Source organism: Mus caroli, unplaced genomic scaffold, assembly GCF_978045245.1.
Source record: "Mus caroli unplaced genomic scaffold, Mus_caroli_1 scaffold_3, whole genome shotgun sequence".
Taxonomy (NCBI): Eukaryota; Metazoa; Chordata; class Mammalia; order Rodentia; family Muridae; genus Mus; species Mus caroli.
Genome location: NW_028227258.1, coordinates 5,604,225 through 5,631,413, shown reverse-complemented (window position 1 = coordinate 5,631,413; position 27,189 = coordinate 5,604,225). Strand labels below are relative to the sequence as shown.

Sequence of the window (27,189 nt, the reverse complement as noted above, 5' to 3'; positions counted from 1 at the left end):
AACAAGCAGGCCTAACTGGATTCAATGGCTCATGAATAAAAAGAGGGGACATTAAAGGGGGGGGGAAGGGGCTGCTGGGGGAGGGGAACATTAAGGGGGGAGGGGCACCTTGGGAGGAGTGGAGAGGGAAAGTTGAAGATGGATGTGATGGAGATACATTGTTTACACATATGAAATTATCAAAAGAAGGTATTCTAATTTAAAAAGATATTGTATAAAATGGAAAAATCTGGTTATAAAATAGGACTGTGTGTGAACATAGTAAATATTTTTTTACATGCTATCCAGAGTCCCTAAACTTTGCTATTGTTTTTTAGTATGTGTATGTATGCGTGCATGTGTGTGTGTGTGTGTGTGTGTGTAGGCAATAATGGGGTGTCTTCTATTCTACATCTTAGGTTTTTTTATTCATTAATTCAAGTTTTTTGTTTAAAAATAATTATTTATTTTATGCATATGACTACACTGTCGCTGTCTTCAGACACACCAGAAGAGGGCATCCGATCCCATTACAGATGGTTGTGAGTCACCATGCGGGTTGCTGGGAAATGAACTCAGGACCTTTGGAAGAACAGCCAGTGCTCTTAACTGAGCCATCTCTCCAGCGTCCACCTTAGTTCGAGACGGTGTCTCCTACTGAACCTGATACTTGCTGTTTGAGCCGGGATGGATGGCCAGCAAGCTCCCAGGAGCCACAAGCTTTTGTCCCTCCCAGTGCTGGAGTTAAGGATGTGTGTGGCCACACCCAGCTTTTACATGGTAGACAGGCATTTGAACTCAAACCTTCTTGCTTCAACTGTTTAGCCACTGGTGACTTTGAAATTCTGCTTTTCCAGTCTCCATCTCTGGAGGGACAGGGTCACAGGCATGTGCCATCATACCTGATGTGCTGAAGACTGAACCGGGACCTCACGCAGAGTGGACACTCTACCAGCTGAACTCAGTTTCAGCTCCCGTGTCTAAGCCTCAGATGCAGATCCGTTTCCCTGAAACTTTAGTTGTACGATTTCAGTTCCTTTACCTCCTGCGGTCGGCGCGGTGAGAACTTTTTCTGAGCTAATATACATTCAGGAGAATATTGCCATCTAAAAGACCTCAAACAACACAGAAGTGCTTCTTTCCCAACTGGGTAAGGCCCTCACACCATAGCAAACATCTCGAGACCCCCACCTAATCTCATAATTCTACTCCAGTAATTATATACACTGTGTGCCAAGAAATGCTACAGCTATCAGCTTTCAAATGCCTATAACAAATTTTTTTAAAGTACGAACTATGATTCTACCTCACAGTGTTTATTATGGAATACTCAACTACGTGTGCTTATAATTTATAATAATATGGGATCTTAAGAATGGCATTTGTGAAATGTAAGATTACTGTTGTTAATGGCACCTCGTCCGACTAACAAGCATGGCTTAAGAGCCCTGAGTCGAGTTTTCCTGTTTGAGTAGGAAGCTTGATTCCCAAGGCAAAAGCCATCCGACCCTCCCAGCTTTGTGGTTTTAAGGGTATTAAAATGTTTTAACTGCCTTGGTATTGTAGGTCTCCACCAGCAGGGTTTGAGATCTTTCTAGAACCCTTGTTTGCTGCACCTACTGGTAAAATGAATATCTCCACTCTTCTCTGTTCTATTCATGTAAAAAGGAAAGCTGTTATCTGGCCCCTTCTCATGCAACAACAGAAAGCCCCTCCCTCCCACCAGCACCAAAACTACTCCACTGCCTCCAGTTCTAACCCAGTATGTATGATGTCCACACCGGGTCCACACCGGGTTCACACCGGGCATGGCAGCTCAGACACACTTAACCTTCTGGTGGCTTTCTGTGTAAAGTTCAGACACAGCCACAGGCGCCTGTCCCCTGACACTGTCAGTTCTGTATCCATCTCTTGTTGTTAATGATGCTTGGTGCAGGGAATATAAGCCTCATCCATTCGCAGAGCTTTGAATCTCTGCTGAAGAACTGTGACTCCAGCTTTGAGATTTATCTTCGGGAGTTTTACAAACCCTTACAAATTCAGGGAAAAGGGCAGTGGAGAGAAAAAGCCTTGCCTCTGAGCCCCTCCCAGGCTGAGGATGCCAATAACACACAGCTGGGGTGGGGGTGGGGGTGGGGGTGCTCTCAAGCTGCCCAGGGCTGAGCTTCGCTGATCCACGGGAGCTGGCTCAGACATCTGGGAAACGTAAAGCTGACATCACCACCCTTCCCTGCCTATGTCAGGTAGTGAGACCCAAGGAGACCAGCATCAATCTCCCAACAGCGCAGAGTGACTTTTAGTTCTGCTATTTGGACTTTGGTCAAAGGGATTGCAAACAGAACAGCAGGTTGAAACAAGAAAATTGTTGCTCCTTTCTTCCACTGGGACGTGCAGCTCCTTGCACGAGGCAGACTGTCCGTCTAGTTACTTGTGCCCATGTGACTGCATTCTGGCTGCATTTATGATGAGTAGGCTGCAATTACAAATACTTCACTATTACTTCCAGTCCCCAGCCAGATGTGCATCTGCTCCCTAAGCAAGCGCGCAAGCCCAAGAGTCACACTCTCTCTATGTGGTGGCATGGCGCTGTGCACCTTTGTAATCAGAGAGAAGCGCCTATTGCCTAAGCACAGGGTAAAGTCCTGGGGTTACAATTTAGAACCAAGAAGTTTGTTCGGGGTTGGGAGGGAGTGGGGAAAGCAGTTACTTGGAAAGCAAAACAAAAACAAACCCAGAGCCCTTGTTCTAGAATCTCTACTCGAACTCAGATACTTCTGGTTTCATTAAAACTCTGAAGAAATATATGATTTAGCTACATTCCATGTTTAGAGCAGGGCGCTCCAACAGTCAGTGTGAAGAGCACTCTGCGTTTAAGCTCACATTAATTTGAGCTAGTTTAAAAGAGGCCAAATGAGATGTTTTCATGTGGGCTTGTTCTTGTTGTTAAGAATAGTCATCTACAAATAGGTTTCCCAATAAAATGTACCCATAACCCTGTTTTCAAAAGAAAACAGCTAAAAAAAAAAAAGGAATTAAGAGCAATTTACTGGTGACAATACACACAGAAGAGAAGTGGGCAGCAAATTTCACAAGGATGCAAAGTGTTTAATGAACTTAGGATGGTAGGCTTTGTAAACTAGAGTGTTATTTACAGCTAGAACTCCGAGTGCAGGCACCCCGTGGGTGTGCGCGGCATGCTACAACGGACGTGCCTTCAGCTCGTCCCGAAAACACTGGCAAAATAAATTTCAGTTGCAAATTCACAGATACAAGCTTCAAGGTATAAAGTTGTATATGACAAAAAATACAGATAATATTTATAACAATAACTTACAGGTACAAACTAATGATAAACTACAGTTTCACAAAGGATTGTAAACGTTTTGCACACGATCAGTCCTGCCTTTCAGGCAAAGTGCTCTTTTGGTGACAAATAAGTTAATAGACACACACTCGAGCCAACTATTTCCAGACAATACAAAAAAAAAATGTTTTGACTTGTTTTCTTCTTTGTAAACATAAGTTTTACAAAAAAAAACAAAATGAAGAATCAATAAAAGTGTCTTGCAGGCCAACTCTAGATACATACCTGGGCAGCGAGAGGATGTTCGAAATGCTTTGAGTGTTAAATAAAAAAATTAACATTAATATCTTCTCAATGGTATTTTATACATAATAAATGACAAGTTTATATCCTCAATCATTTCTATCCCTGAAAGAAGGAATTAGGTATGACTTATTGGCAGCTGGGTCATTGGATGGGGTAACAAGGGCTGGAGTCCAGGAGTTGTTGGTGAGCTACAAAACAGAAAGAGATATGGCTATCAGTTCCTTAGCGTGACTGAGAGCGGCTTAAACACACAAGAGCATGTCAAGGTCACTGTCTCGGGGATGGGCATTGGTTTCACCTGATAGCTAGGTATCAGACACTAGCAGAGGTCACTCTCCCACCTCAGCAGCACTGCTGACTCATTCCTACAGGGAGTGAACAACTAAGCATCCAGGTGATCCTTAGCCACCCCATCTTTATCAGGGGGAGGCTTTGGGCATGGTGATGTGTTCCATCACTGTCCCATTCAGTGAGAAAGGTACATGAGCCCTGTGTGAAGACGTTGCCTGTCTTTTGTGCGGGTATCAGGGTGTGGGGGACACCCAGGTTCCCCTTAGGAGTGCATTCTCCCTGAATTACACTCATGGTCCTCCTCTGCCTCAGTGTCCAGGGTCCTGGGGTTACAGGTGAGAACCCCCATGCTCTGCTGGCATCTAAACATGTTTGTCTTGGGTAGCACTGCAGTCTCTTAAAGGACACACACAGTTCCAACTGTAGCGTGATCGCATGGCACAATGGTATTGTGTTTGTTGGTTTTTAACAAAAAAACTTAAAGCCAAGGCCATGCCACTTCAACCCAAACTTCCCTTTGAGAGCAACTAGGAGAGCCAGATAGTGACTGGATTGTGAGCTGGGAAGATACCCAAGGACTGGGGAGTTCTCAAGTTTAGTGACAGAGAGGAGAGAAGGGAAAGATGGTTTCTTCCTGACAGAGACACTAACAAATGCAGCAGAGAGGAATGTCTCTCAGGCTGGGGGACTTTGGTGGGGCAGTGGACAAACAAAAATCGAACACACACAGTCCCTCATTTGGGATCCCAGTGTCAAAAGTTGTGAAGCCAATGCAGACTTGCTTCACAAGGACTGTGTTTACGGTGATTTCCTGTAGCCCAGGTTTGTACCACAGGAAGCTACAGTCATCTCTGCAGACAGGCCATCCAGAGCCTCTGGGTATTTCTTCTTACCTAACATCTGAAATAAAGTGCTTTTGTGTTTCATGATTTTTTTGGTTTCGTTTGTTTGTTTTGCTTTGTTTTGGCAAGAAATAAGATTTGGCTTGACTAAAAACAGAGGAGAAATATCAGAGAAGATGCAGAAAAAGCCCAAACATTGGAGCCATCAAGCGTGAGCCCCCATGTGAACGTGGATAATCCAACTGTTCACATGAGGACTAAGAGGTCAACGAGACAGATATCAGCACAGATGGGAGTCGTCAAGCTGAGGAACATAGCAACTGAAGAAGCCAATGGATAAGGCTGCCGCTCTTACATACACAGGGAATTTGTGAACTAGAAGATGAATTGGAAGAAAATACACTAAAAATGAAAGGTCAAAAACCTGAATGTAAAAAAAAAATCTTCGACATTGACCAAAAATAATTTTTTGAGACAGAGTCTCACTATGTAACCTTGGCTGGCCCAGAATTCTCTATGTAGATCAGGCTACCCTCAAACTCGAAGATCTACCTGTCTGTGCCTCTTCCTAAGTGGTGGGATTAAGGCCTATGCCACCACAGCCGGCTAAATAAGCGGTTCTTTTTAATGCAAGGCATCAAACAAGCTAGAAGAGCCTCTAAGCAGAAGATATTTCCAATGTGTGCTGTGATCAAAAGCTTTATACATAGATAACAATCAAGAAATAAAATCTGTTTTGAAAATTGAAACCATCAGGAGAGTAACCAAATAGATATGGAGGGTCTTCACAAGAGTTAAACAGGCGTCCAAGGAGCTGGGGACATCTTGTCTGTCATGGGGGAAAGCTGATAAACATGAGATGGAACCTCACGGTCACCAGACTGGCCAGGGTGAGAAGGGACACATGCTCAGTGCTTGTGGGGACCTTCAGGGCTCTCATGCTGCTGCTGGTCAGGGAAAGCTGGTCTGGCCATGGTGTGAAGCTTCTGGTAGAATGTCCTGAAGTAGAGCAACTGCTCTAGCTACGCCCTCACACATAACCCACGCATAGACCAGAGAGAAGCTTCAACAGGTACCAAGGGATGCATGCAAGAGAATCCACAGTAGCTTGTTACTAAAACACCCAAACTGGAACACAAAAAATGATCAACCACAGAACAGGCATGAAACGATCCCTCAAGTGGAGTTCTGTATAATAAATCAGCAAGACTGAGGACTCTCACACTCCATGGAGAGGGGGGGGGGAGAAGTAGGGGGAAAGGAGGACAGAGGGAAAGGAGAGGGAGGAGGGAGAGGAGGAGTGGGGAGGAGGGGAGGGGAGGGGTGCTCATTGTGGCAAGTACCATGCCCAGCACTTGTGAGTGCTTTATACATGATTGACTTCAATTAAGAAAAAAAAAAAAAATATATATATATATACATATATGTATATGTGTATATATGTATATATACATATATGTGTATATATATGTGTGCATATATATGTATGTATACATATACATATATATGTGTGTATATATATATACATATATATATATATATGTGTGTGTGTGTGTGTATCCAAAACCAAACCAAACAAAAACAAAAAAAACCAAACAAATCAAGACAACACAAAACAGAAACCTCCAGTCCAGAAAGGTCAATCTTTCTGAGCATAGAAAAGTAAATTATTTAAATATTTATTTAGTTGAAAACAAAGCAAAAGGGGCCAAGGAGATGGCTCAGCAGTTAAGCGCACTGGCTGCTCTTCCAGGTTCAATTCCCAGCATCCACATAGTGCTTCACAACCACCTTCCTGCAGTTCCAGGAGAGAGGCCCTCTTCTGGCCTCTGATGTTACTTTTATGCACGTGGCACAGACACACATACAGGCAACACGTATATGCATAGAATAAAAATAAAGGAAATCTTTAAAAAATGAAAAGAAAGAAATACAAAATGTTGCCAGCAAAAACCAATGGATGGATCTTGAGAATGCCATCCTGAGTGAAGTAACGCAGTCCCAAAAGGACATGCATGGTATGTACTCACTTACAAGTGGACATTAGCCATAAAGTACAGGATGCCCACACTACAATCCACAGACCTAAAGATGCTGGAGCAAGGTTGCTTGAGTTCAACTTGGAAGGGAAAATGGAATGGCCAAGGAAGGCAGATGGAGGGAGGGAACTGGGTGGGAAAGGGGATGGGAGGGGAGTGGGCGTCTGGGGCCAGGTATGGAGAAGGGCAGGGATGATAGCCAAATGGCCTTGAGAATGGAAATCTGCAACTGACAGGGAAGGGAGGTGGGGGACCTCTCCAGGAAGAGACAGAGACCTGGGATAGAGGAGGCACCCAAGAATCAGTGGGGGTGACCTCAGCTGTGACTCACAGAATTGGGGACATGGAACCTAAGGAGGCTGCCTCCTGTGCCCAGGTAGCACCCCCAGGAGAGCGACAGGTACACCAACCCACCCACAAAACTTTCAATCTGAAATGTATCCTGTCTACAAGAAATGCAGGGATGGGGGTTGGAGCAGAGAGTGAGGTAATGGTCACCAATAACCCACCCAACTTGAGACCCATCCCGTGGGCAAGCACCGATCCCTGACACTATTAGTGATACGCTGTTGTACTTGCAGACAGAAGCATGTTGTCCTCCGAGAGGCTGCATCCACCAGCTGACTCAGACAGATGCAGACACCCACAGCCACACAGTGGATGGAACTTGGGGACTCTTATGGAAGAATAGAAGGAAGGATTACAGGCCCTGAAGGGGAGAGGAACTCCACAGGAAGATCAACAGAATCAACTAACCTGGGCCCTTGGGGGTTCTCAGAGACTGAACCACCAACCAAAGAACATATAGGGGCTGGATCTAGGCCTCCCTGCACATATGTAGCAGATGTGCACCTTGGTTTTCATGTAGGTTCCAAACAACTGGAGCAGGGGCTATCTCAAAAGTTGTTGCTTGTGGGATGTGTTCTAGCTGGGCTGCCTTGTCTGGCCTCAGTGGGAGAGGAAGTGCCTACCTTCACAGCGACTTGAGGTGACAGGGTGAAGGGGGATACCTAGGGAGGCCCCACCCCACCCACTCACAGGAGAAGGGGAGAGGGGGATGGGGGAAGAATTGTGGGAAGGAGTGACCAGGAGGGGGGCAGTGAGTGGGATATAAAGTGAATAAACAAACAAACAAACAAACAAAAACAGAAACAAACAACAACTCTAGGCAGGATGGCGCAGATTTACAGTACCAGTGCTACAGAGGAATAGACAGGCAAAACAAAACCAAACCACCCAAGTCCTGAGTCATCACTTATATCTGTGGCTTCGCAATAGAGGGTTCAACTAATAGTTGATTACAATTACTGTCTTCTGTACCTGCTGTAATGCTGTTCAGCCATGACCGAGGTAATCTTTCAAAATGTGAATGAGATCAACAAACAGGTTAGAAGTTCCCAGCTGTGCTACCTACCATCCATGTATGAGTGCAGCGCCGTCAGCATCGTCCCATCCTGGGGTACGTAGGCAGAATAAGCCATTTCTTCCAACATGGGTGGGGACAGCCTGGAGGAGGGGACAGCTGTGACCGGGGCTGAGGAAGAATGGTTGGGACTGACGTGTTTCTTATGGCGGGCCCTGCAGTTCTGAAACCACACCTGCCGGGGAGAAGAGTGTGTGGTGAGGTCACACAGCAGCTTCTGGTCAGCAGCCTGAGGCACACATCCTGACAGCCATCCACAGAACAAGCTTTCCAAAAGGCTGCAGACAGGACTGGGAGGCCCTGAAGCCATGGGGTTGATTCATCACCTGCCTCATAGAAACTGGATGTGGTGCTGCATTCCTGTAATCCCAGCACTTGGGAGGAGGAGGCAGGTAGATAATAAATTTGCCACCCCATAGGAAGAACAACATCAATCAAACAGATGTCCCAGGGACTAAACAACCAACCAATGAGTATACATGGAGGGACCCATGGCTCCAGCCGCATATGTAGCAGAGGATGGTTTTGTTGGGCATCAATGGGAGAAGAGGCCCTTGGTCCTGTGAAGGCTTGATGCCCCAGTGTAAGGGAATGCAAGGGGGGGAGGTTGGGGTGGGTGGGGGAGTGGGGGGATCACCCTCATAGAAGCAGGGGGAGGAGGGATGGGATAGAGGGTTTTGGGGGGTGGGGGGGAACTGGGAGAGGGGATATCATTTGAAATGTAAATAAAGAAAATATCCAATAAAAAATTGATTAATTCAAGGTCATTTCTGGCTGTGTGGAAAGCTAGAAGCCAGCCTGGGATGTGCCAGATTCTGCCTCAAAAAGTCCTAAGAAGTTCAAGGGTTGGAGCTAACATTTTAGTTCAAGTATTATTACAAGTCCTTTCTCCCCAGCTAATAGTCTCTGGTGATTTCAAGGTCTATTCTATGCTAAAGCAGCATCTTTTAAAAATAGTAAAGCCTTGAGAATTCCAGAAACATAGCTCTAGTTTTACTATTGGCATTTGGAAAAAGCAGAAAACAGGAAAGGTCTTTTAATCAGAACTTAAAAAGAAAGTGCTGTTGTATTCTTAGACACCTGCTGGATGCATTTCAAATCCTTGTTCGAATTATTAAAGTCCCTACTGGGAACTCACAGCTTTCTACAAAATTCTTGATTGAGCCATCCCAGTCACATTTTAGCCTGCTGAGTGCAAGCTCTCTCAGTGAGTACACAGACTATTTCCTTCAAAGCACACTAAGGTCAACTCTATTATAAGAACAAACTAGTCGTATTTAAGTAGAATGAACTACAAACACACCCAACTGGTAAGGCCTCATAAGAAGCAAAGTACCAGCCACTCTGCCATCCTCTCTATTGCAGAAATGAAGCAATTCCAGACTGGTGAGGCCAGACTGCTAGAAACCATATCCAGAAACTAATCTGTATGTGAGTGGACAGTCTGTCATGAGAGGCAACATACAGAGTTATTCTATCAAACAATGCTACCACAGGCTAGGGTGTAGCTTGCCTGGCATGTGTAGGACTCTGGGTACAATCCAAAACATTTACACATACATACACATATGTGCACGTACAGACACACGCAGGCAGGCAGACACACACACACACATTTACTTGACCCCCATCATTCCAAAAAAATTGTGTCACAGGAGAAATGATAAAGACAAAAGAAATTAGAATAAGCATTTTGGCATCTCGGTGGAATAGAGATACCAAAGCCAGGGAAAGACCTGGGGGTCACCTGCGTCCAGGTCTGGTAAGTAGGAGTTTCGTGGCGTGAGAGAAGAGAAAGACGCTGCAAAGAATTTATAAGGGAAAAGGTGGTTGGTCTGATTTCAAAGGCATACGCTATCCCTTGAGCTGAGTGCTGACCAGCCATAAATTCAAACCAGGGAGTTATCACTGTCACAGGGCACACAGGTGACTAGAGAAAGCGCAGGGAATGTTTCTAGGTGGAGACTTAGAAGGTCACGTGCCACCTCTGATAGCAGTAGTCACTAATTATCTCACCGGAGACATCTTAAATTCAATGGACACATACTAGAAGTTCTGATCCAAAAAATATAATCCTTGAGTGCTGATGCTAGAACTCAATCTGACTTGCTCACGGGGACCCAAATACGTGTCTGGAGACAGCCTAGCAGTTTGTCTCTGTCTCTGTCTCTCTGTCTCTGTCTCTCTCAGATCCTTATTCCTTCAATAAGTCAAACCACTCTGGAAAGGCCATCCCATCTCCTCTGCCAGATTCACAACAGTCATGAGTCTGAATTCCACCATGAATATACAGAGTCTGGGACTGGAAGGGATCCCTCAGGCCATGGCGTCTGAGCTACCCACAGGAAACTTGACTGCCTGCAGTGGTATCAGCAGCAGAGATGCAGCTTGGGGTTGAGCCAGTCCTTGCTATCCACACTTTCACAGAATGCCATGCACAGAAGCCTGAAGATACCTACAGCCTCCCCTCCTTATCCTAGCCTCTTCTCCACAGTCATATAGTGCTTCATGCTACACCACTTCTAGATCTTTTAAGCGCTCTGGGTTGATCCCTTGCTAGTTCTTCTGTACAAATAAACAGCATTCTGAATGTGTGGGCTGTACAAGGGATAAGGAATATGGACCTGCTTGCCAAGGGAGCCTCTGGCATCTTGCAATCACCAGAGCCCCTGGAAGCCCTGTCTTTAGAGAAGCTGCTACCATTGGGGGAGGGTGGAGGCAAGTGCAGGATTACTTGTTCATCTGAAATACTTCCTGCTCCCTGGAGAGTACCTTAGGGGCAGGTATCAGGCCTCACAAACAACACAGGCATCCCAAAAGAAAAGCAAGCCACCACCAGCCCTGGCCGGAATTTTTTTTCCATATTTTTCCCTACTGGTTATTATTAGTGCCTTTGGTTTTTAAAAGAAACTCAGCAATTCTTTTAAATTATGTTCCACATCCCCAGTCTCTCTCTGCTGACTTGGCTCAGGTGGTCTCCTCCTCTTTGATGCCATCCTTCTTCAGACCCTCTGTGGTGCTGCCATGCTCCGTGCACACACACCTGGGACCCTATCCTCCCTCTCCGGTTTCTCCCCACTCCTTGTACACACTCCATGTTTATTAAAGATCAACTCGATATTCAAGGTATAAGGCTTTTGGGGGGACCTCTGTTTACACTTCAGGTGGTGTTCTCACAGCCATTGCCTCCACCTGAGGGAGCCTTTACCCCACACTGCATGGCTAGCACAGGTAAAGGTGAGTGCATCTCCCTCCCAATAGCCAACTGGGTTTTGGTTTCTAAGTTAACAATGATCTTCCCTCTGCTTCTCTGTTGCAGTTTCTAGGCTGTTTTCTTGTCTTGCTGGCAGCCAGTATCTGCTATCACTATGCAATTAGTTATAGGCCCACACTGCACTTGAATCTCCTAAGACGAAGAAGGAACAAATGAATGAGCAGGCAAGTGAGTGAGTGATCTAGCAAACCAACAACCACCTCACTGGTTTGGTCACCACAACCAAAACTCCTGGCTTGACTTCTTCCCATGTTATGCCAATGTATCCTATCTTCTCCAGTCTCCTATCATGGCTTCCTTCTCCAAAGAGGCTTTTGCAATCCCAATCCCAGAATTTCCATATATAAACTCTACAGTGTAGTATGTTAGGCTGTACCTCATCCTTTCCTAGCTTTGGTTATGTCACCTCCTCTCCCTGAATCTTTAGTAATGGCAGCTCATACCCTATACATGGGGATGCGGGGTACAAAAAGAGGGACAGTAGGGGAAAGGAGAGCCGAGTTTAGAACCAGATTTGCCTTCAGTGCTTCTCGGTGTAAGGATCAAAAGCCTCTGTGACTAGAATAAAGATGACCAGAGTGTCACATGACAGATGGTGGCCTAGTCCCAGGAAGCCCACGACAGGCTGTTGTTTAACAGTTCCCTCTGAGATTGAAACACCCCATCCAGGAGGAAGCTCCTTAAGCAGGAAGGCAAATGGCTCAGAATAACTTCAGGAAGTCCCTGAAACTGAGCAGACTCACAGGCCCCACCCCTCTCCCTGTCAGGGTAAACATTAAAAGCTGAGAGTCACTTTCAGAAAGGCAAAGCTGCAAAGCAGATCCTGAGCAAGTGGGTGGAGGTGGGGGAGCAGTTGTCTGGGAGAAGCAGAGACAAACCAGCCAACCCAGCTTCCTGGGAGAACTTTAGACCACATGAGCACCTGGAAAGGGCACTCTCCAGCCTGCTGAGCTGCCTGCAGGCTGTGCAGTGAGCTCCAGCTTGCCAGCTCTGTGAGCTGTCACACATGCTGGGGTGGGCTTTGATAATTTAGCTGTCTTTGACTCAGTTCTGCTCCTGCAAGTAACCCCTAAAAAAACTTGCTAGTTCACTAAGTTGGACTTGGTGGCCTCCATACTTTGGTCTGTCGTAGGCTCCTTATCTGGAGTGAACAGATGCGGGTGCTGCATCTCCTGCGTCTTCCCAGGAAAAGTTTTGCCACATAAGCAAAACAAAAACAAAACCAAAAAACCTGACTTAGGGGTTGGAGAGATGGTTCTAAGAGGTTAAAAACACTGACTGTTCTTTCAGAGGTCCTGAGTTCAATTCCCAGCAACCACATGGTGGCTGACAACCATCTATCATGGGGTCTGATGCCCTCTTCTGGTGTGTCTGAAGACAATGACAGTGTACTCACATACATAAAATAAAGCTTTTTTTAAAAAAAAAAAATTGACTCAGAGTGGACGTAGGAGCTGGCAGTCTGAAGTTTTGCCACAAAAGAATAGCACACACACCCAAAGCATCAGATGTAGAATTCTCTGCACCTCTTGGTTTACCTACGGGTTCTCACCTGTATGACGCGCCTGCTTAAGCCCGTCCTTTCTGCCAGTTTCTGGAGGGTCTGTGCGTCTGGGTTGTTGTCCTGAGCGAACTGTGCTTGCATCACCTGCGGCGGTTTTTAAAGACAGAGCAAACAGTTGGGAGCAAACAGTTAAAAGCTTGATCCTTTGCATTTTGATGGTAGCACAGATAAGGCACACAAAGAAAAACCGTGTTGTGTATTTTGGTATTTGAAAATGAATACAGCGAACACAAGTAAAAGAAAGGCGCGTGCTTTGTAAATTTACATGAACTCTTAAGATCTTTAAAAATTAACCCCCTGGAAACTCTGCCCCTCAGCTAGGCCATTAGAGACACTACCCTCTCTCCACCCAGTCTCCGAACTCCCAAAACACACAGGAGCTGACTCTCCCACTCTCGCCCTCGGCTTCCCATTTGTAAAATATCCCTGCACTGGGACTCAACAAAAGACTCAAGTCCCACCATAGTTATCTCTAGCCTCCGTGGGTCTCAACAGCCTCAAGGGCTCTTACATCGTTTTTTTTTGTTGTTGTTGTTGTTGTTGATCTACAAACAGTACTCCACTGCAGAGATGGATTACAGCATACTGCAATGATGTCACTGCTGGGGGGGCAGGGAAGGGAAGGGGAGGAGGGTGTTTGCTTCATAGGAAGCAACCTCTTAAGATCTTAAAAGGAGACACATACTTTAGTCCATGCATCAAGACCTTAGCAGAGTCCATCGATTCAGAGGTGACATTCTGGATTGATACCATTATGCCAAGTGCTATGACAAATGTACATTCATATATGGTGGGGGTAGGGGGTCCTGATCTTAAGTTCCTAAAAGAAAAATATAGAAATGCCAGTCATCCTCTCTAATTAACAGTGATGGAAAGAGGGAAATGAAAGCCGCTGTGAAGGCTTCTGGGATGGGGGACTCGTGAGAATCCAGTAATTTTGAATTTTATTATGTAAAGTCAGTCAGCTGAGGGGAATATGAGATAAAGATAATTAACTAAGAATAGGGCATTCAGTAGGCTGTGCTTGTCTGTGCAGTACCCACTTCCCCACTGTGTTGGTCCCTGCTGCCCTAAATGGTGTCCCCACTTCCTCACCCTGCTGCCCACCTCCCCCAGGCAGTGTGAGCTTTGTCTTGGCCTGCTCCTGCTGGCGCTGGCTGGCTTTCTGTCTCTTCACTTGTCACAGGGAACCCATCAGCTTACTTTGCAAAGTCCCTCTCTCTGAATAGGGAAAAGCATCCTTTTGCATTGCATTACCCTCCTTAGTGGGTAGGGGGCGGTGTGGCTGCATTCTCTGCTTGCCTGTGTTGCCTGTGATGCAATGTACTCTTCAGAGGAACGTTGACAATATGAGGAAAGTCTCAAGAGCATGGAGAAAAAGCCCAGAAACATTTTGAGACTGCAAATGACCCCCTCAGTTAAGATGCCGCGGGTTAGAACTCTTCTAGAATCAAGGGCTTCTAGCTTCCCATCTAAAACTGTATTGATAGATTCATTGTAAAAGGATTATAGACGTTCTTATTTTAAGACATTGGAAAATGGACTCCGTATCCCTTCTTTCTACCGTTCTTTAATCCAAGGGGCTGCTTTTCTATCCACTTGTGCTTGTGTGTGTGTGTGTGTGTGTGTGTGTGTGGTGACTTGGGGGTAACATCCCAAAGACAAATGGCAAGTGAATTGATCATGTCTTTAATTTCCCAGAAAGATCAAGCAGAAGGGATATTTGGGGATTTGCTCCCAAGGTCATTACTGATTAGCTGATTTAAAAAGAAAAAGAAAAAGACCTCTGGAAGTAAAAGTTTAATAATAGAACCAGCATACATTTAGTAAAGATATCCATCAAGGAAGGAAATGGAACTTAAGTCCACCCTGGCCATTAGGAACCAGAATTATTCTAAGGAAAATAGGGCACTTTGCTATTCTATTAGCTAGTACCAGTATTCAGTCAGAGAGAGAGAGAGAGAGAGAGAGAGAGAGAGAGAGAGAGAGAAGGAGAAGGAGAAGGAGAAGGAGAAGGAGAAGGAGAAGGAGAAGGAGAAGGAGAAGGAGAAGGAGAAGGAGAAGGAGAAGGAGAAGGAGAAGGAGAAGGAGAAGGAGAAGGAGAAGGAGAAGGAGAAGGAGAAGGAGAAGGAGAAGGAGAAGGAGAAGGAGAAGGAGAAGAAGAAGAAGAAGAAGAAGAAGAAGAAGAAGAAGAAGAAGAAGAAGAAGAAAGAGGAGGAGGAGGAGGAGGAGGAGGAGGAACAAGAAGAAGAAGAACAAAAAGAAGAACAAGAAGAAGAAGAACAAGGAGGGAGGGAGGGAGGGAGGGAGGGAGGGAGGGAGGGAGGGAAGGAAGGAAGGAAGGAAAGAAGGAAAGAAAGAAAGAAAGAAAGAAAGAAAGAAAGAAAGAAAGGAAAGAGAAAAGAAAAAGAAGAAAGAAAGAAAGGGGGAGAGACAGAGGGAAGGAGGGAGGAAGGAAAAAAGAAGAAAAGAAAACCAAGACCTTTAAATTCTATGTAGCTTCCCTATTTGGCAGATGCCCAAGCAACTACAAACCACTCCCAGGCCCAGTGGGGGCTGTCTGGGGACGATCAAGGCAAAGCCCAGTGGCGTCATCACTAAGCCAAGATCCAGGAAAGTCACAGTGTGTGTACCAGCATCTGAACAATGATAGCAAAAGTACACCCGAGGAGGAGCCAACCAGGTTGGCATGTTTGATCCGGACATGGCTGGCTGTTGGGAGTGAACCATGGCACAAGCAGGAATTTAAGTGTCCTCCTTGTGCTTATGATACATCTGTATCCCATGTTTGAGATACAACTGTAGCCATACCCCTCTGATCTGGAAGCTTTTCTTCCTATGAGACTCTGACATGGAATTTGGGGAATTTCTTTAGTTACCCTATGTGAACACTCCTCTGTCCAAAGCAAGCATGGCCAGTCTCAGACCAGTTTTCATGGGTGATTTTTTTTTATTATTATTTTGTTGAATTCAATATTTGAATACATTCAGTTTTCTCAAAATTGAGACAATTTGACAAGGTGATTATCATACTTTTTTTTTTATCAGATAATCTGGTGAAAGGAAATGACTTGGGTTTTCTTGTTTGTTTATTATCTGTGGCTATTCGGGCTTTCTTGTTCTCTAGTCTCGGGTGTAGGATCAATGCCACTGAATGCTGAATAGTTGAGACCGTGCTTTCACTTTTAGAACTCACTCTGATCCGTTTTTTAAAGCTTATGGTTTGAGCCATGTTCTTATATAGCAATGCATGGTTTAAGTATTTTGTGAACAACGCAAGTTGTTATTGTAAGCCTGTCTGTAAAATTCAAGATTTCTCTTCTCTGTTTTGCTGTGTTCTGGTGAAGCACATGGCCTCCTGGGAGGCAAAACCACATGAAAAGCACAGAGGTTGGGCACATCCGAGCCTTTTTTCTGCTATTCCCTTCAGTGGCAGATTGCCTCGATGTGCCCTTGGAGAGGCTGACTACACGGAGGACTTGTTGGAATAGGTGAGGAGACAAAGATGATATGGACAGGACTTGGCCCGCATAAACCTCCGCAAATAATCACATTTTTTTTTCTGTAACTATCTTCCCACAGGAGATTGTATAGATACCTGCCATGACTTCAAACTTCCACAGTTATAATTTTAAGAAGGAATTTTCACATCCAAATTATGAAGCTTGTAATTGTCAAAGTCACGGCCAAGTCTCTGAGGCACTTTCAATACGATATTTGTCTCTTAGCCACTCTGTCTAACCCAGCCCACCTGTTCAGACTGCAAAGCTCGGATAAGAATTCAAACCCAGGCTGTCTGTGATTTTCTCCAGCGCTCCAGGGAGCAGCAGAGGAACACAGCTCAAGGGAAACGAAATCTCTCAATTCTCTCATTTTTCATGTCTTACTCACTGGTCAAAGACTTAATATCTAATTAATAAAAGTAATTGTGTCCTTGGAGGTTTTTTCCTTAATGGATCTAGATTTTAATAATCTGAGTCTGGTCTACCGCCAAATTCTTTTAGAACACTGGTCACATCCAGGTTACCCCTCAAATCATTCTTTAAATACCACTCCTGAAACATTTCTGCTATAGAGGTCTGAAATGCTGGCCAGTCTCTGACTACTAGAAGTGGTTTTTCCTTTATTTGTTAACAAGACACAATTGCCTTCAGTCCTGAGCCGAAGTTGATGCTAAATATACAGTCCCTGGAAGAGGTGCAGTAAATTATTTATCTAAACACAAATCAAATACCTCAGCCATGCTGATCTTCTAGAAAACATGATTCAAAAGAAAATAGAAAAAGCCAGAAAGACTCATCATATGTAGACTTAAATCCAAAGCAAGGGGTATATTCCTTGACAGTTTTCAAAGATGAGGTAATGCCCATAGCCAGCACAGCTCTGATAAGGAAGTTCCTTCCTCTGTTTTCAAGGGCAGAGTCAACCTTAGCACAGAGAAGAAAATGCCACCTCCATCCCTTTATGACTGGTGTCAACCGTAGATTCCTGTCTGTGCTGGGCAGACTCTGGTCTTTTCTAGACAAACTTCGTGCAATTCTATATATTAAGCAACATGTCATTTAGTTAAATGGCAACACATTGGAGCCCCACAGCCCTGGATGCTGCCTCTTTCAGCTGAGTCTCCATACAGTCATCTTCTGTTGTATCAAAAATGTCTGCCTTAGACTGAGCTCGTGGAAGCCGGAATAGACCAACACTGTGCCCCCATTTGATGTTGACATCAAAAGACCTGAAGGACACCAAACTACTGACTAGACTGCACCCCATGACCTTTCAAGGCAGCTAAGTACACATTAACACTCTCGTGGATATATAAAAGATAGAAAAGTTATATCTTTTAAAAAAGTATACTACAACCTTTTAGAAAACAGTATTTTCCGGCAGCATGGAGGTTGCTTTTTAATTTTTCTTTAGGTCTGTTTTCTTTTGTGGGGAAAGGGCTTCAAAAAAATCACAAATGCATTGCCACGTCTACCTGGAGCTGATCGGCTGTGAAGCTGGTCCGAGCTCTTTTGGCTGGCTTTGGATGATTGACGTCTTGCTCTGTGAGAAGGGCTCCTTCCACAGTAATCCCATTACCTGCATTTTGAAAACAAACCATCTAGTTGGTAGCTCAGATGGATCTATACTTCTATACAGCCAGTTTCCTCACACACCTTGGCCTCTTGCAATGCACCATGCATCTTTTAAATTGGTAAAGCTTTTTTTTTTTTTAAAGAAAAACTTGCTGCAAATAGACTATAAGAGACAGTACTTATAGCCTTGTGCAATCTACCCCAAATGCAGTAAATTAAAAGTATATATCTCTATAAAAATAATTTTAAAAAAGTATATATCTATGCATAGAAAATAAAGGCTGAACCCAAACTCTAGGCTGCTGCCTGAGACTATAGTGTGGATGTAGAACTAGCTTTGAGGCCACGCTTTGGCTGTAAACCAACAGCTGGAGTCTTTTGCTGGCAACGATGCTAACTTTACCATCATTGTTCCCTGTATAAAATAATGCATTAGAACTGCCCTGGGGTGAAGTCAGGTTTAATCTCCTCGCTCCCCATCCTGAAAGACTGAAATTGTGCTCCTCGCTCACCGTTCTCCACTTCTCTCTTTAGATTGTCCAGCATGCAGTCAAAGTGCACTCTACAGAGGACCTTCTCCTCCACCAAGGCGAACTCCTCTCCTGTGGACAGTTGCCTCTTGCAAGAAAAGCAGGCAAAGCAGGCCAGGTGATACACGTTGCCCTTGGCCCTGCGGACCCAGTCAGTCGAGTGGATGTGCCTGCCACAGCGGGAACAGCGGGTCCCATACCGTCTGGACACAGGAAGGAGGCATGGTGAGGTATTTTTCCGGGCTGACCTCAAACAAACACATCATCGTGCTGTATTGGAATTATCTAAGTTAAGTATTTTAAAAGTGAAACAAGAATGAATTCCTCTTAATATCAATATGGGAAGCAGTTGAGACATGGTCCCAATTCAAATCTTTCTTAAAAACAACGCTTCAAAAGTTTTCAGATTTTTTTTTTCTAAAATACATGAAATAGTAGTCTCAACAGCCCTTACATTGTGTCAACCATTAAGGCATTTACAGGTTTTCTAGAGATTCCAGATATACACGCACACTCACTCATACACACTCCAGGTTGAAAACCTTGAAGGATAAAAATATGGTAACCCAAAATAGAAACAATGACTAAAATCCAGTTGAGGGGATGAGCCTAGCTCATGGTCGGGTGTGTACTTAATAATGCACACTGGGTTTAGTCCCCAGTGCCAGAAACAAAACAAACACAAAATCAAGCTGAGATGATTCGGGGTAGCAACTAGTGCTAACATATTTAAATTGGAAATTATCAGAGAATGTACAGAATCTATATTCCTCACCCTCTGGAGCGAGGAGCTAAAATTCAGAGGCTTCCCAGCCATGACAAATGGCCACTTCGCCTGCCACAGAAGTGTGGAAATGGAGTCTAAAACTTCCAGAAACATCTGTAGGCATTCTTAGCAAGACACAAGAGCAGAAGGGAATTTTTATGCTCCCAGTATTAGTGATCATATGCCCTGCTCTGTCTCCCAACTCAGTCACTGGTGGACAAGGTTAGCATATCTGCCTGTATCTACCCGGGAACCATTTTTTAAAGTATTGCCAAATTAATTGGAGCATTAAATTCTAAAAATGAACTTCAGAACATATACCAAAAAATCCAAAACCCGAAAGAAATGGATTTTTAATGAATCTTTAAAAAGAATCAAAAATTTTTCAAAGGGTGTTTAATATAAAAAAGTAAACTCAGCACACTGTAAGTTGAAGAGGAAGCAATTGTTACTAACGCTTTTAAAATGGAAAGCAGCTCTGGCAAGAACTGTACATTTTTAGTAATTTTAAAGACCATTTGATTTTATAAGATAGACTGGATACTACAAAGCCGTGCTCTAAGCTGCAATCATATAGAACTCTGATAGAAGTCTTTGAAACCTCATCTACACCACAATTAGCAGACTGTCTAGCAAAGTCCTGCTAGACAGAGCTTTGCAGTGAACTTTTTCTCATTTCGGAACGCAGACAAAGAAGAGACATGACCACAGCTAAAGCAGTGCTTATGATCACGTTCACACAACTCTCCACAGAGCAGTGCATCCTGGGACACACCTGACGCAAACAGCCACGGGGAGATCCCTGTGAGAATTGTAACGTTTAATATCTTGTACAAAGATAGTCTCGTAACCCAAAGGCGAAGAGCAGAATGAAGGTTCGGCCTCTGGCTCGACCTCTGGCAGAGTAACTCAGTTTGCTGTATTTATGACAGTTGATTAGTTTGTCCTTTGAATAATAGTGTAGCTGATTATAGCATCCAAACGCCTGGCACCTTGTTTGTGACCAGCATCAGTTCTTGCATGATGATTTCATCCCACTCCACCACTGACTTTAAACAAGAGGCACCGCAGCCACTGAGTGTCTCATCCTTTACGGCAGACCCCACGAGTCTCTGTTTTGAATGCCCCAAACTTTCGCCCTCTAGTTTGGGAAAACAACCCAATATGAAGTTTTATTTAGACAATTCCTAAAGGAAGCAAACTAACATTAATTTAGTTTTAGTACAAATTATACTCCATCCCCCGAAATTAAGAGGTTGACCCTGATGCTTGAAACCTCTAATCTCAGCACCTGAGAGGGCCAACACAGGACGATCCTGAGTTGAAGGCCAACCTAGGCTATGTAGCAAGATCTGATCTAGAAAGGAATAATTTGAAATATATCCTAAAAATTGCCCTTGAGTAATCAAACTGTATGCAAAAGGCCCTGTTACAAAAGTCGTTTTTAAAATAATGGTCTTGGGGGGTGTTTATTAAAAGGAGAACTTGGCAATATACCTGAAGTAATCGAGTTTACAGAAAATGTCTTTATCCTTAATGTAGCAGCTCGTGTGCCTTCCCAGGGATGTTCTGCAGACACTGCAGGAGAGACAGCGGACATGCCAGCATAAGTCATTCACCTGCAAGGGGAGAGTGAGGGTGAGCAGCCCGGTCCACACTGCCTTCTGAGCCCCAGCCACGCTCTGAACGCTCTGAATGCCTCCACCCAAACAGCACCCTTGACATGAGCATGCATCCGGCTATAGTCTCTTCTAGACTCCAACAAGAACCCAGACTCCTCTAGGCCACAGTTCAAGCTTGGTTTTGTTTTTACATGCTTCTGAAGGATTTGGGTTTTCTTCCATATTCATTTTCTCTCTCCCTTCCTCTCTGAGAAAACCTGAGAGAAAATGTTTAGTCTAGAGTCATATATACGGGTTCTGTTTCTGTCCTTACTCTAATCCTTTCTATAACCTGGTAGTTACACGGAAGTCAAGACAAACCTTTTGACCTACAGTTTGGGCAAACAGCTGTGAACTGTGCAACCCATCAGTAGGAACAACAAAGACAGAGAATAGATTTGTAAAACACCCCAATAGAGAAAGCAGGCAATACCCTTCCCTTATACATCAGACCTTCCTAAGGTAGAGTGCAAGGATGCTGTGCCTCCTCCCCTAACATATACAGCTACAGAGAGCAAAGTGCCCAGGAGGAGGGGATGTTGCTAGCCCAAGGAATGACTGAGCTTCTGGAGAAAGAAAGATAGCAGATTAAGGTGGTTTTAAATGCACCCAGGAAATATGTTTACTTGTACTTCAAGTAGTGAGACAGTGGTATTTAATCAAGTAGGGCACTCTAGACTTTGACATGGGAACAAAACAAATGACCACTGAGGTTACCTGAAGGTTATCCCCCTAAACACTGCAGTTCAGTCCCCCCAGTGGAGATGTATGTCCAGCTGTGCTGGCCTGCAATGCGGATCCTGGAGTGTGTTGATCAGCAGACTGGGACTAAGTAGGTTTGTACTTTCACGCTAGCAGCCAGGGTGTTTTACTGACAGGAGGAAGATATAAATGATACTCTGAAGGAAACACTGTGATTTCTAACTACTTATGAACCTCTTCCCGAAGCAATGTTTAATTTCTGATGAAAATTTAAGTTTGGGTCTTTCTTCGAAAGAACTATCTGTTCACTAGATAAAAATAGTTACTTGGATTAAAATAGAATAAAAAGACATTAACCAAACAGAATACTTCCTGGAAGCAGAGATGTATCTTCCTCACGTTTTCCCCTAAGCTGTATTCAGTCCAAGCATCTGGAGCATCCACCACTGGAGGCCTTCTTCCCATCACACCAGGCTTTTGTTTTGTTTTCTAAAACAAGGCTTTAAAACAGAGGCTGGAGCCTCTCTCTAGCTCTACATGCGCCAGACCTCAGGCCTGGCTTGACACCTTTCCTCAAGGTTTCTTTTGAAAAAGAGAAGAGAGCTGCTTAACATTCCCAGTCCTTGCCAGGGAATAAGGAGGGTGGGTGGGGGGAACTCTGGGAAGGTTCTGGAAACTTTTGCTGAACTAGCATCAATCCAATATGGCTCCACACCAGGCTAGGTTAGGACAGGACTGTAGAGGGCAACAACCACAGCTGACTCTTTTGTCTGACATTGTGCGGCTGCTCCACAGGCTGGTATTTTTTTTTTTTTCATAACCTCAAAAGCTACATCTATACTGGGTCAAATATTTGCTACCAGTGAGAAGTTTAGATTCAAACTTAATAAGGAGCTAGCCCTTCAGCTTGGGGTAGGCATGCTGAGAGTTCAGAGTGCTTAAATGATTGTATGGTAGAAAATTTCAGTTAACTTATAAATCCTAGTAGAATATGATTGTGTGTAGAAAACTTTCCTAGGTAGACTCCTGTCCAATTACAAAAGAAAACTTTACAGAACCACATAGACACACAATTTTTATATAATATGAAGACAAGCATGAACAATGTGTAAAATTATACAAGGTCAATGCTAGTGTCTGAGGCAGAATTCAGACAATACATCTTACTGTGTAGTTATTTTCTACATCTCTGCTGTGAAATGTTGAAATTTTCTTAAGTCGGGTCCAGAAACACTGCTCCAGGTTCTGGTAGTCACTGAGAACTTTGTTTCAAACAAGAAGCTGTGTTGACTCAGTGCATGGTTTTGTGGACGAAGCGAAATGGGAAATGGGATTTTAAGAATGCAGATTTAAAGAGAAAGCCAGGTTAATTTTCCAGCTTCAAGAATCAAATAAAAACATTAGAAAATGTTTTCACTCAAGCCTCTTTCCGTGTTTTATCTGGGCTCCAGGAAGTAATATTCACGTTCCACCCAGAAAGCAGCCTTTGAATGTTGACATTAAGTTAACGAAACCCACTAATTCACGTTTTGATCTTTTATTCTCTGTAATTAATCCTTCTGAAAACTGAAGCTCAAGGAGGGGGACAGAAAGTGAACTGGTTTGCAACTAATTTAGTATATTGGAAAGCATTGTTTTACATAGTGGTTTTTAAAAGCTATTGAAGTTGGAAATCCAATGTGTTCAGATTAAGACACACAGGGGACCAAGATCCTGCCTGACAGGACACGGGTAACTGCAGCCTGCCAGAATCTCAACTGCAAAACCTCCCACCCCCAGTGAAAGAGTCTAAGAGAAAGTTAAACCAAATTAAGACAGTCAACTCTGAAACCACCCCGTGAAACACTTCAGCTGAGGGTTTTATATGTGCACCAAACTTTACAGCTAGACTGCCCCCCTCCCCGCCCCCAAGCCCTGGTAGGACATAACATCACTGTGCTTAGCAAGATCTAGGAGGTACCGAAATGGCTTCTAAAGCTTTATATAAACTTTTGCTTTGGGAAGGTTCCAGGTACCGGTAAATAAACCTATGACCGCGATGACAGTAACAGTTCAAAACTAAACATCTTTAAAGTGTTTTTAGTTACAGAAGGAGCCGCTGTGAGAGGGAATAACACACGGAACTGGGACTAGTCTCTGTAGACAGCAGCACGGGTGTATTGGAGAGGAGGGACCAGTTTGCAGAGTACGGGATTTTTAAGTAAGCAAAAGTCTAGGCTTGGAAAACAAACAAAAGCCTAGGCATCTGGTAGCTGTCCCAGAATGGGTGCTGGTTCCTCAAGTCCTTTTTTTGCTGTTGGTGACCGAGTCCTCCGTACATTCGGGGTGGGGTTGGGGAACCCTCATTTACACTGTAGACCCTATCCCTAGACTTTCACAATAAGGAAAATCCGATAGTTCCATATCATACTTCTCGCTGTGGGCCTTAAGAGTGGTGGACTAATATGCTGAGAGGTTGACACGAGGTGGGGCACTTCCCCCCGACCTTCACACTGACTCCGTCGGGGCTCACCATCCTACCTTGAGGAGGTATTTGTCCACAATCTCCAGGCCGCAGCTGCTGCACACACACTTGCCTGGCGGGCACACGGAGCCCGAGGCCATGGACTGGGGCGAGGACGACGGGGAAAGCGGGGCCGAGGAGGAGCAGGAGTCCTCGTCCCCGGCTCCCTCGGGATTCACCTGCAGGAACAGCCGAGCACTGGCCTTTCACGTCCCACCTCCCCACGGGGCAGCCCAAGGACTGTCCTCCGTCCCCAGCCTTCCCCATCCGCACTGTGGGATTCCCAGACCAGCAGGACCCCTGGAGCCCCGCGCCCCGCCCCGCCCAGGGAGCTGGGGGTCCCCACTCGGGTCGCCACCCCACTCACCAGTCCTTCTTCCCCAGCGCCTTTGCGGGTCCTCCCGGCCGCCAGGGCTGCAGGCCGCCCGCACTCCTCCGACATGAGCCCGGGGCACTGCGCCGCGAGAGCGGGAAGGCAGGGAGGGAGACAGCGGTCAGGAGCCCGCGGCGAGCACGCGGCGCCCGGCGGCCGGGGCCCCACCGGGCTCTTGAAGGGCGCGCACGAGGGCGGCGCGTGCAAGCGCCGGCACCTGAGCCCCGGCGCAGCTGGCCGGCCAGCGCGCAGCCTCCCTGGGCCGCCGCCGCCAGCGGGCGACTCGACGACTGCGCGGCCGCTGCTCCGAGCTCGAGCCCTGCGCTCACCCCGGCGCGCCGGCCCCCGCCCCCCACCGGGGGTACCCAGCTAATAACCGGCCTCGGTGCACAAAGCGATTGCTTTCTAGACGTCAATCACCCGGGAGCGGGGAACACCCGGCTAAAGGGGGCACGGGGCGGGGGGGAGGTGGAGTGAGAGAGAAGAAAAGATGACTGAGGAGGGGGTGGGGAGAGAAACTTGATTTCTTTAATAACCTCAATTAAAAGAGCAAGACACACATATATTTTTTAAAGGGGGGGCTTTTTGAATAGGATAGCCCAAAAGGTGAAGAGGTTTAATCGGATACTTGAAAGCTAATTACAGTGGGATTTAAGAAGCCTGGTGTTTGTTCCGACAATTTGAATGAAAATGCTTCAGATTAAACGGAGCCAGCAGCTCTTTGGTAAACTTGAAGCAATTAGAACCGTAAGCGATTTACACTGGTTTCTTTAAGGTGTGAATTGCCACTTAGTGCTCAGTAAGTCAACATTTTAGCTACTAAAGGATTATTTTTAACCAGTGCAAAAGCGAGCCGAATAATGGAAATATCCAGCTGAATTTAATTTGTTCCATTAAAAAAAAAAACAAAACCTCACCCAATGCGGGTCAGAATATTTTAGAGCACGCGGACGCGTCGCTCAAGTGTCCCCAAGCCCTGGCTGCACTTTCAGTTTTGTTCTATAAACGAATGCAGTCTCTCTGAGAAGTCTAGTATAGGGCTAGTGGGTCCGCGGATTCCAACAGCCCACACCCCTCGCTTTTGCGTCCCTTTGTCTCCTTTTCCTCTGTCTTCCGAAAGCTCCAGGTGGGCCAGGGGCCGCACGCCTGGGCATCCCCAGCGCAGCTGCTCCCGGGCGCGTCCTCGCGGACAGAAAGCATCCGGGCAAAAACTCTACCCGCAACCATCAGACAAACACGAAGCCAGCAGTACCTGCCCGTGTCCAGCCGATACCCCCCACACCAGCCCCGCTCTCCAACAGTTTAGGAACTGGGTTCCACCATAAAATGCGAGCACCCACGGGTCGTGCCTCCGGAGTAGGTGACAGCTTGCCAGGTCTCCCCGTTAGGTTAGCCTCGTACTGCGAAGTTTGCCCCTTTGGTATTTCCAATGAAATCGTTCTTTTGACCGGTTCTAAGAGCGGGCGGGCTCTGGAAGACCCAAGTCCCCAGGTCTGTCGCCGCCGGGTCTCAAGCCCCACTTGCACCTTATCCCTGGCAAGAGCCAGCGTTCAGCAGAGCGCAGCCATTGGTATCTGGTGCCATGAGACAAACACCTAGACCCCCGGCCCCTGCCCCAGACTGCCGCGAACAGCAGGTCACATAGAAAGAATAAAAGCAGAACTCACGTTGCCCCGTGAGCGTCTTAGGCTCCAGGCTTCGTCTCCCAAATTAGAGTGTCCATGCCTCAGGTTAAGTGAGCCCGTGGGGAGGGGACGCAGTGATTACTACCTAACGCTACTACGTAATAAAAAAAAATTGTCAGGTCTGGAGACGAGGCAGTGACAGGTAGTTTCCCAGCCTGGTTTAGGAGCAGGACAACTCTCTTCTCTCAAGGAAACTCCTATTCAACAGATCCCGCCCGGTGAAGGCTCGCTTACCTTCTCGCGGGGAACCGCCAGCTCCGGCACGTCCTTTCCCTCCAGTTTACACACAAACATCTGATCGCTCTTCCAATACATGGCCCCGCAGGCGCTGCTCGTCACATACCAGCTCCAGAGGGTCAGAGGCTGTGGGTGTCCGCAGTGTCCCCTCCTCCGCCCCCAAAGGCCAAGGAAAGCTAACAGACAGGACAGCGATGCCACCAGTGTGTCTCGTTCCAAAAAGGCCACGGTGACCGTAGCCACTCTCTGACCCACTGTTCTTAAGACTCCTCTCTCAGCCACACTAAGGCCTGTCCCTCCAGGAAAAGAAGTGTTTTCCAGAGGGTGGAACCTCGCAGAGAGGAGGGGGTGTGGGGGAAAGTCTTTTCCTTAAGGGACAGCCTCACCTCCTTATGAAAAACCCGCCTTCTCTACATGTTAAGATCTTTATCTGCACCAGACAACTTACCCTGAGTTCAGTGTTAAAGGTGGGGGGAACGCGGATGCCCGTTAACTTGACTTTTTTTTTTCTTTTTAAGAATACGCTTTCTGCGTCTGACTTGTTTTTAAGTTCTCGCTCCCCAGCCAAAACCTAAACAAAGATTCCGGTTACAGCTCTTTCAGCGGCGCACGGAGGGAAAGCGGAGGTCTCC

The 27,189-nt window shown here is 45.7% G+C and overlaps 1 protein-coding gene across 2 annotated transcripts; it reads right to left on the bottom strand.

The window, feature by feature from the left end:
- Window positions 1–3,130: 3,130 nt before the first annotated feature.
- Window positions 3,131–26,635, bottom strand: Lhx8 (LIM homeobox 8). 2 transcript variants are annotated; one of them, XM_021158321.2, is made up of 9 exons: window positions 26,555–26,635; window positions 24,630–24,716; window positions 24,280–24,441; window positions 20,894–21,015; window positions 18,613–18,833; window positions 18,001–18,104; window positions 13,011–13,106; window positions 8,176–8,359; window positions 3,713–3,777 (listed from the first exon to the last, which is right to left on the bottom strand). In XM_021158321.2, the coding sequence occupies exons 1-9, from the start codon at window positions 26,633–26,635 to the stop codon at window positions 3,731–3,733; spliced, it is 1,104 nt and encodes a 367-aa protein (XP_021013980.1). In that variant the 3' UTR covers window positions 3,713–3,730. The 2 variants fall into 2 exon arrangements, with proteins under 2 accessions (XP_085691369.1, XP_021013980.1); XM_085835243.1 differs by lacking the exon at window positions 26,555–26,635 and having other exon boundaries at window positions 3,131–3,777; window positions 8,172–8,359.
- Window positions 26,636–27,189: the final 554 nt, after the last annotated feature.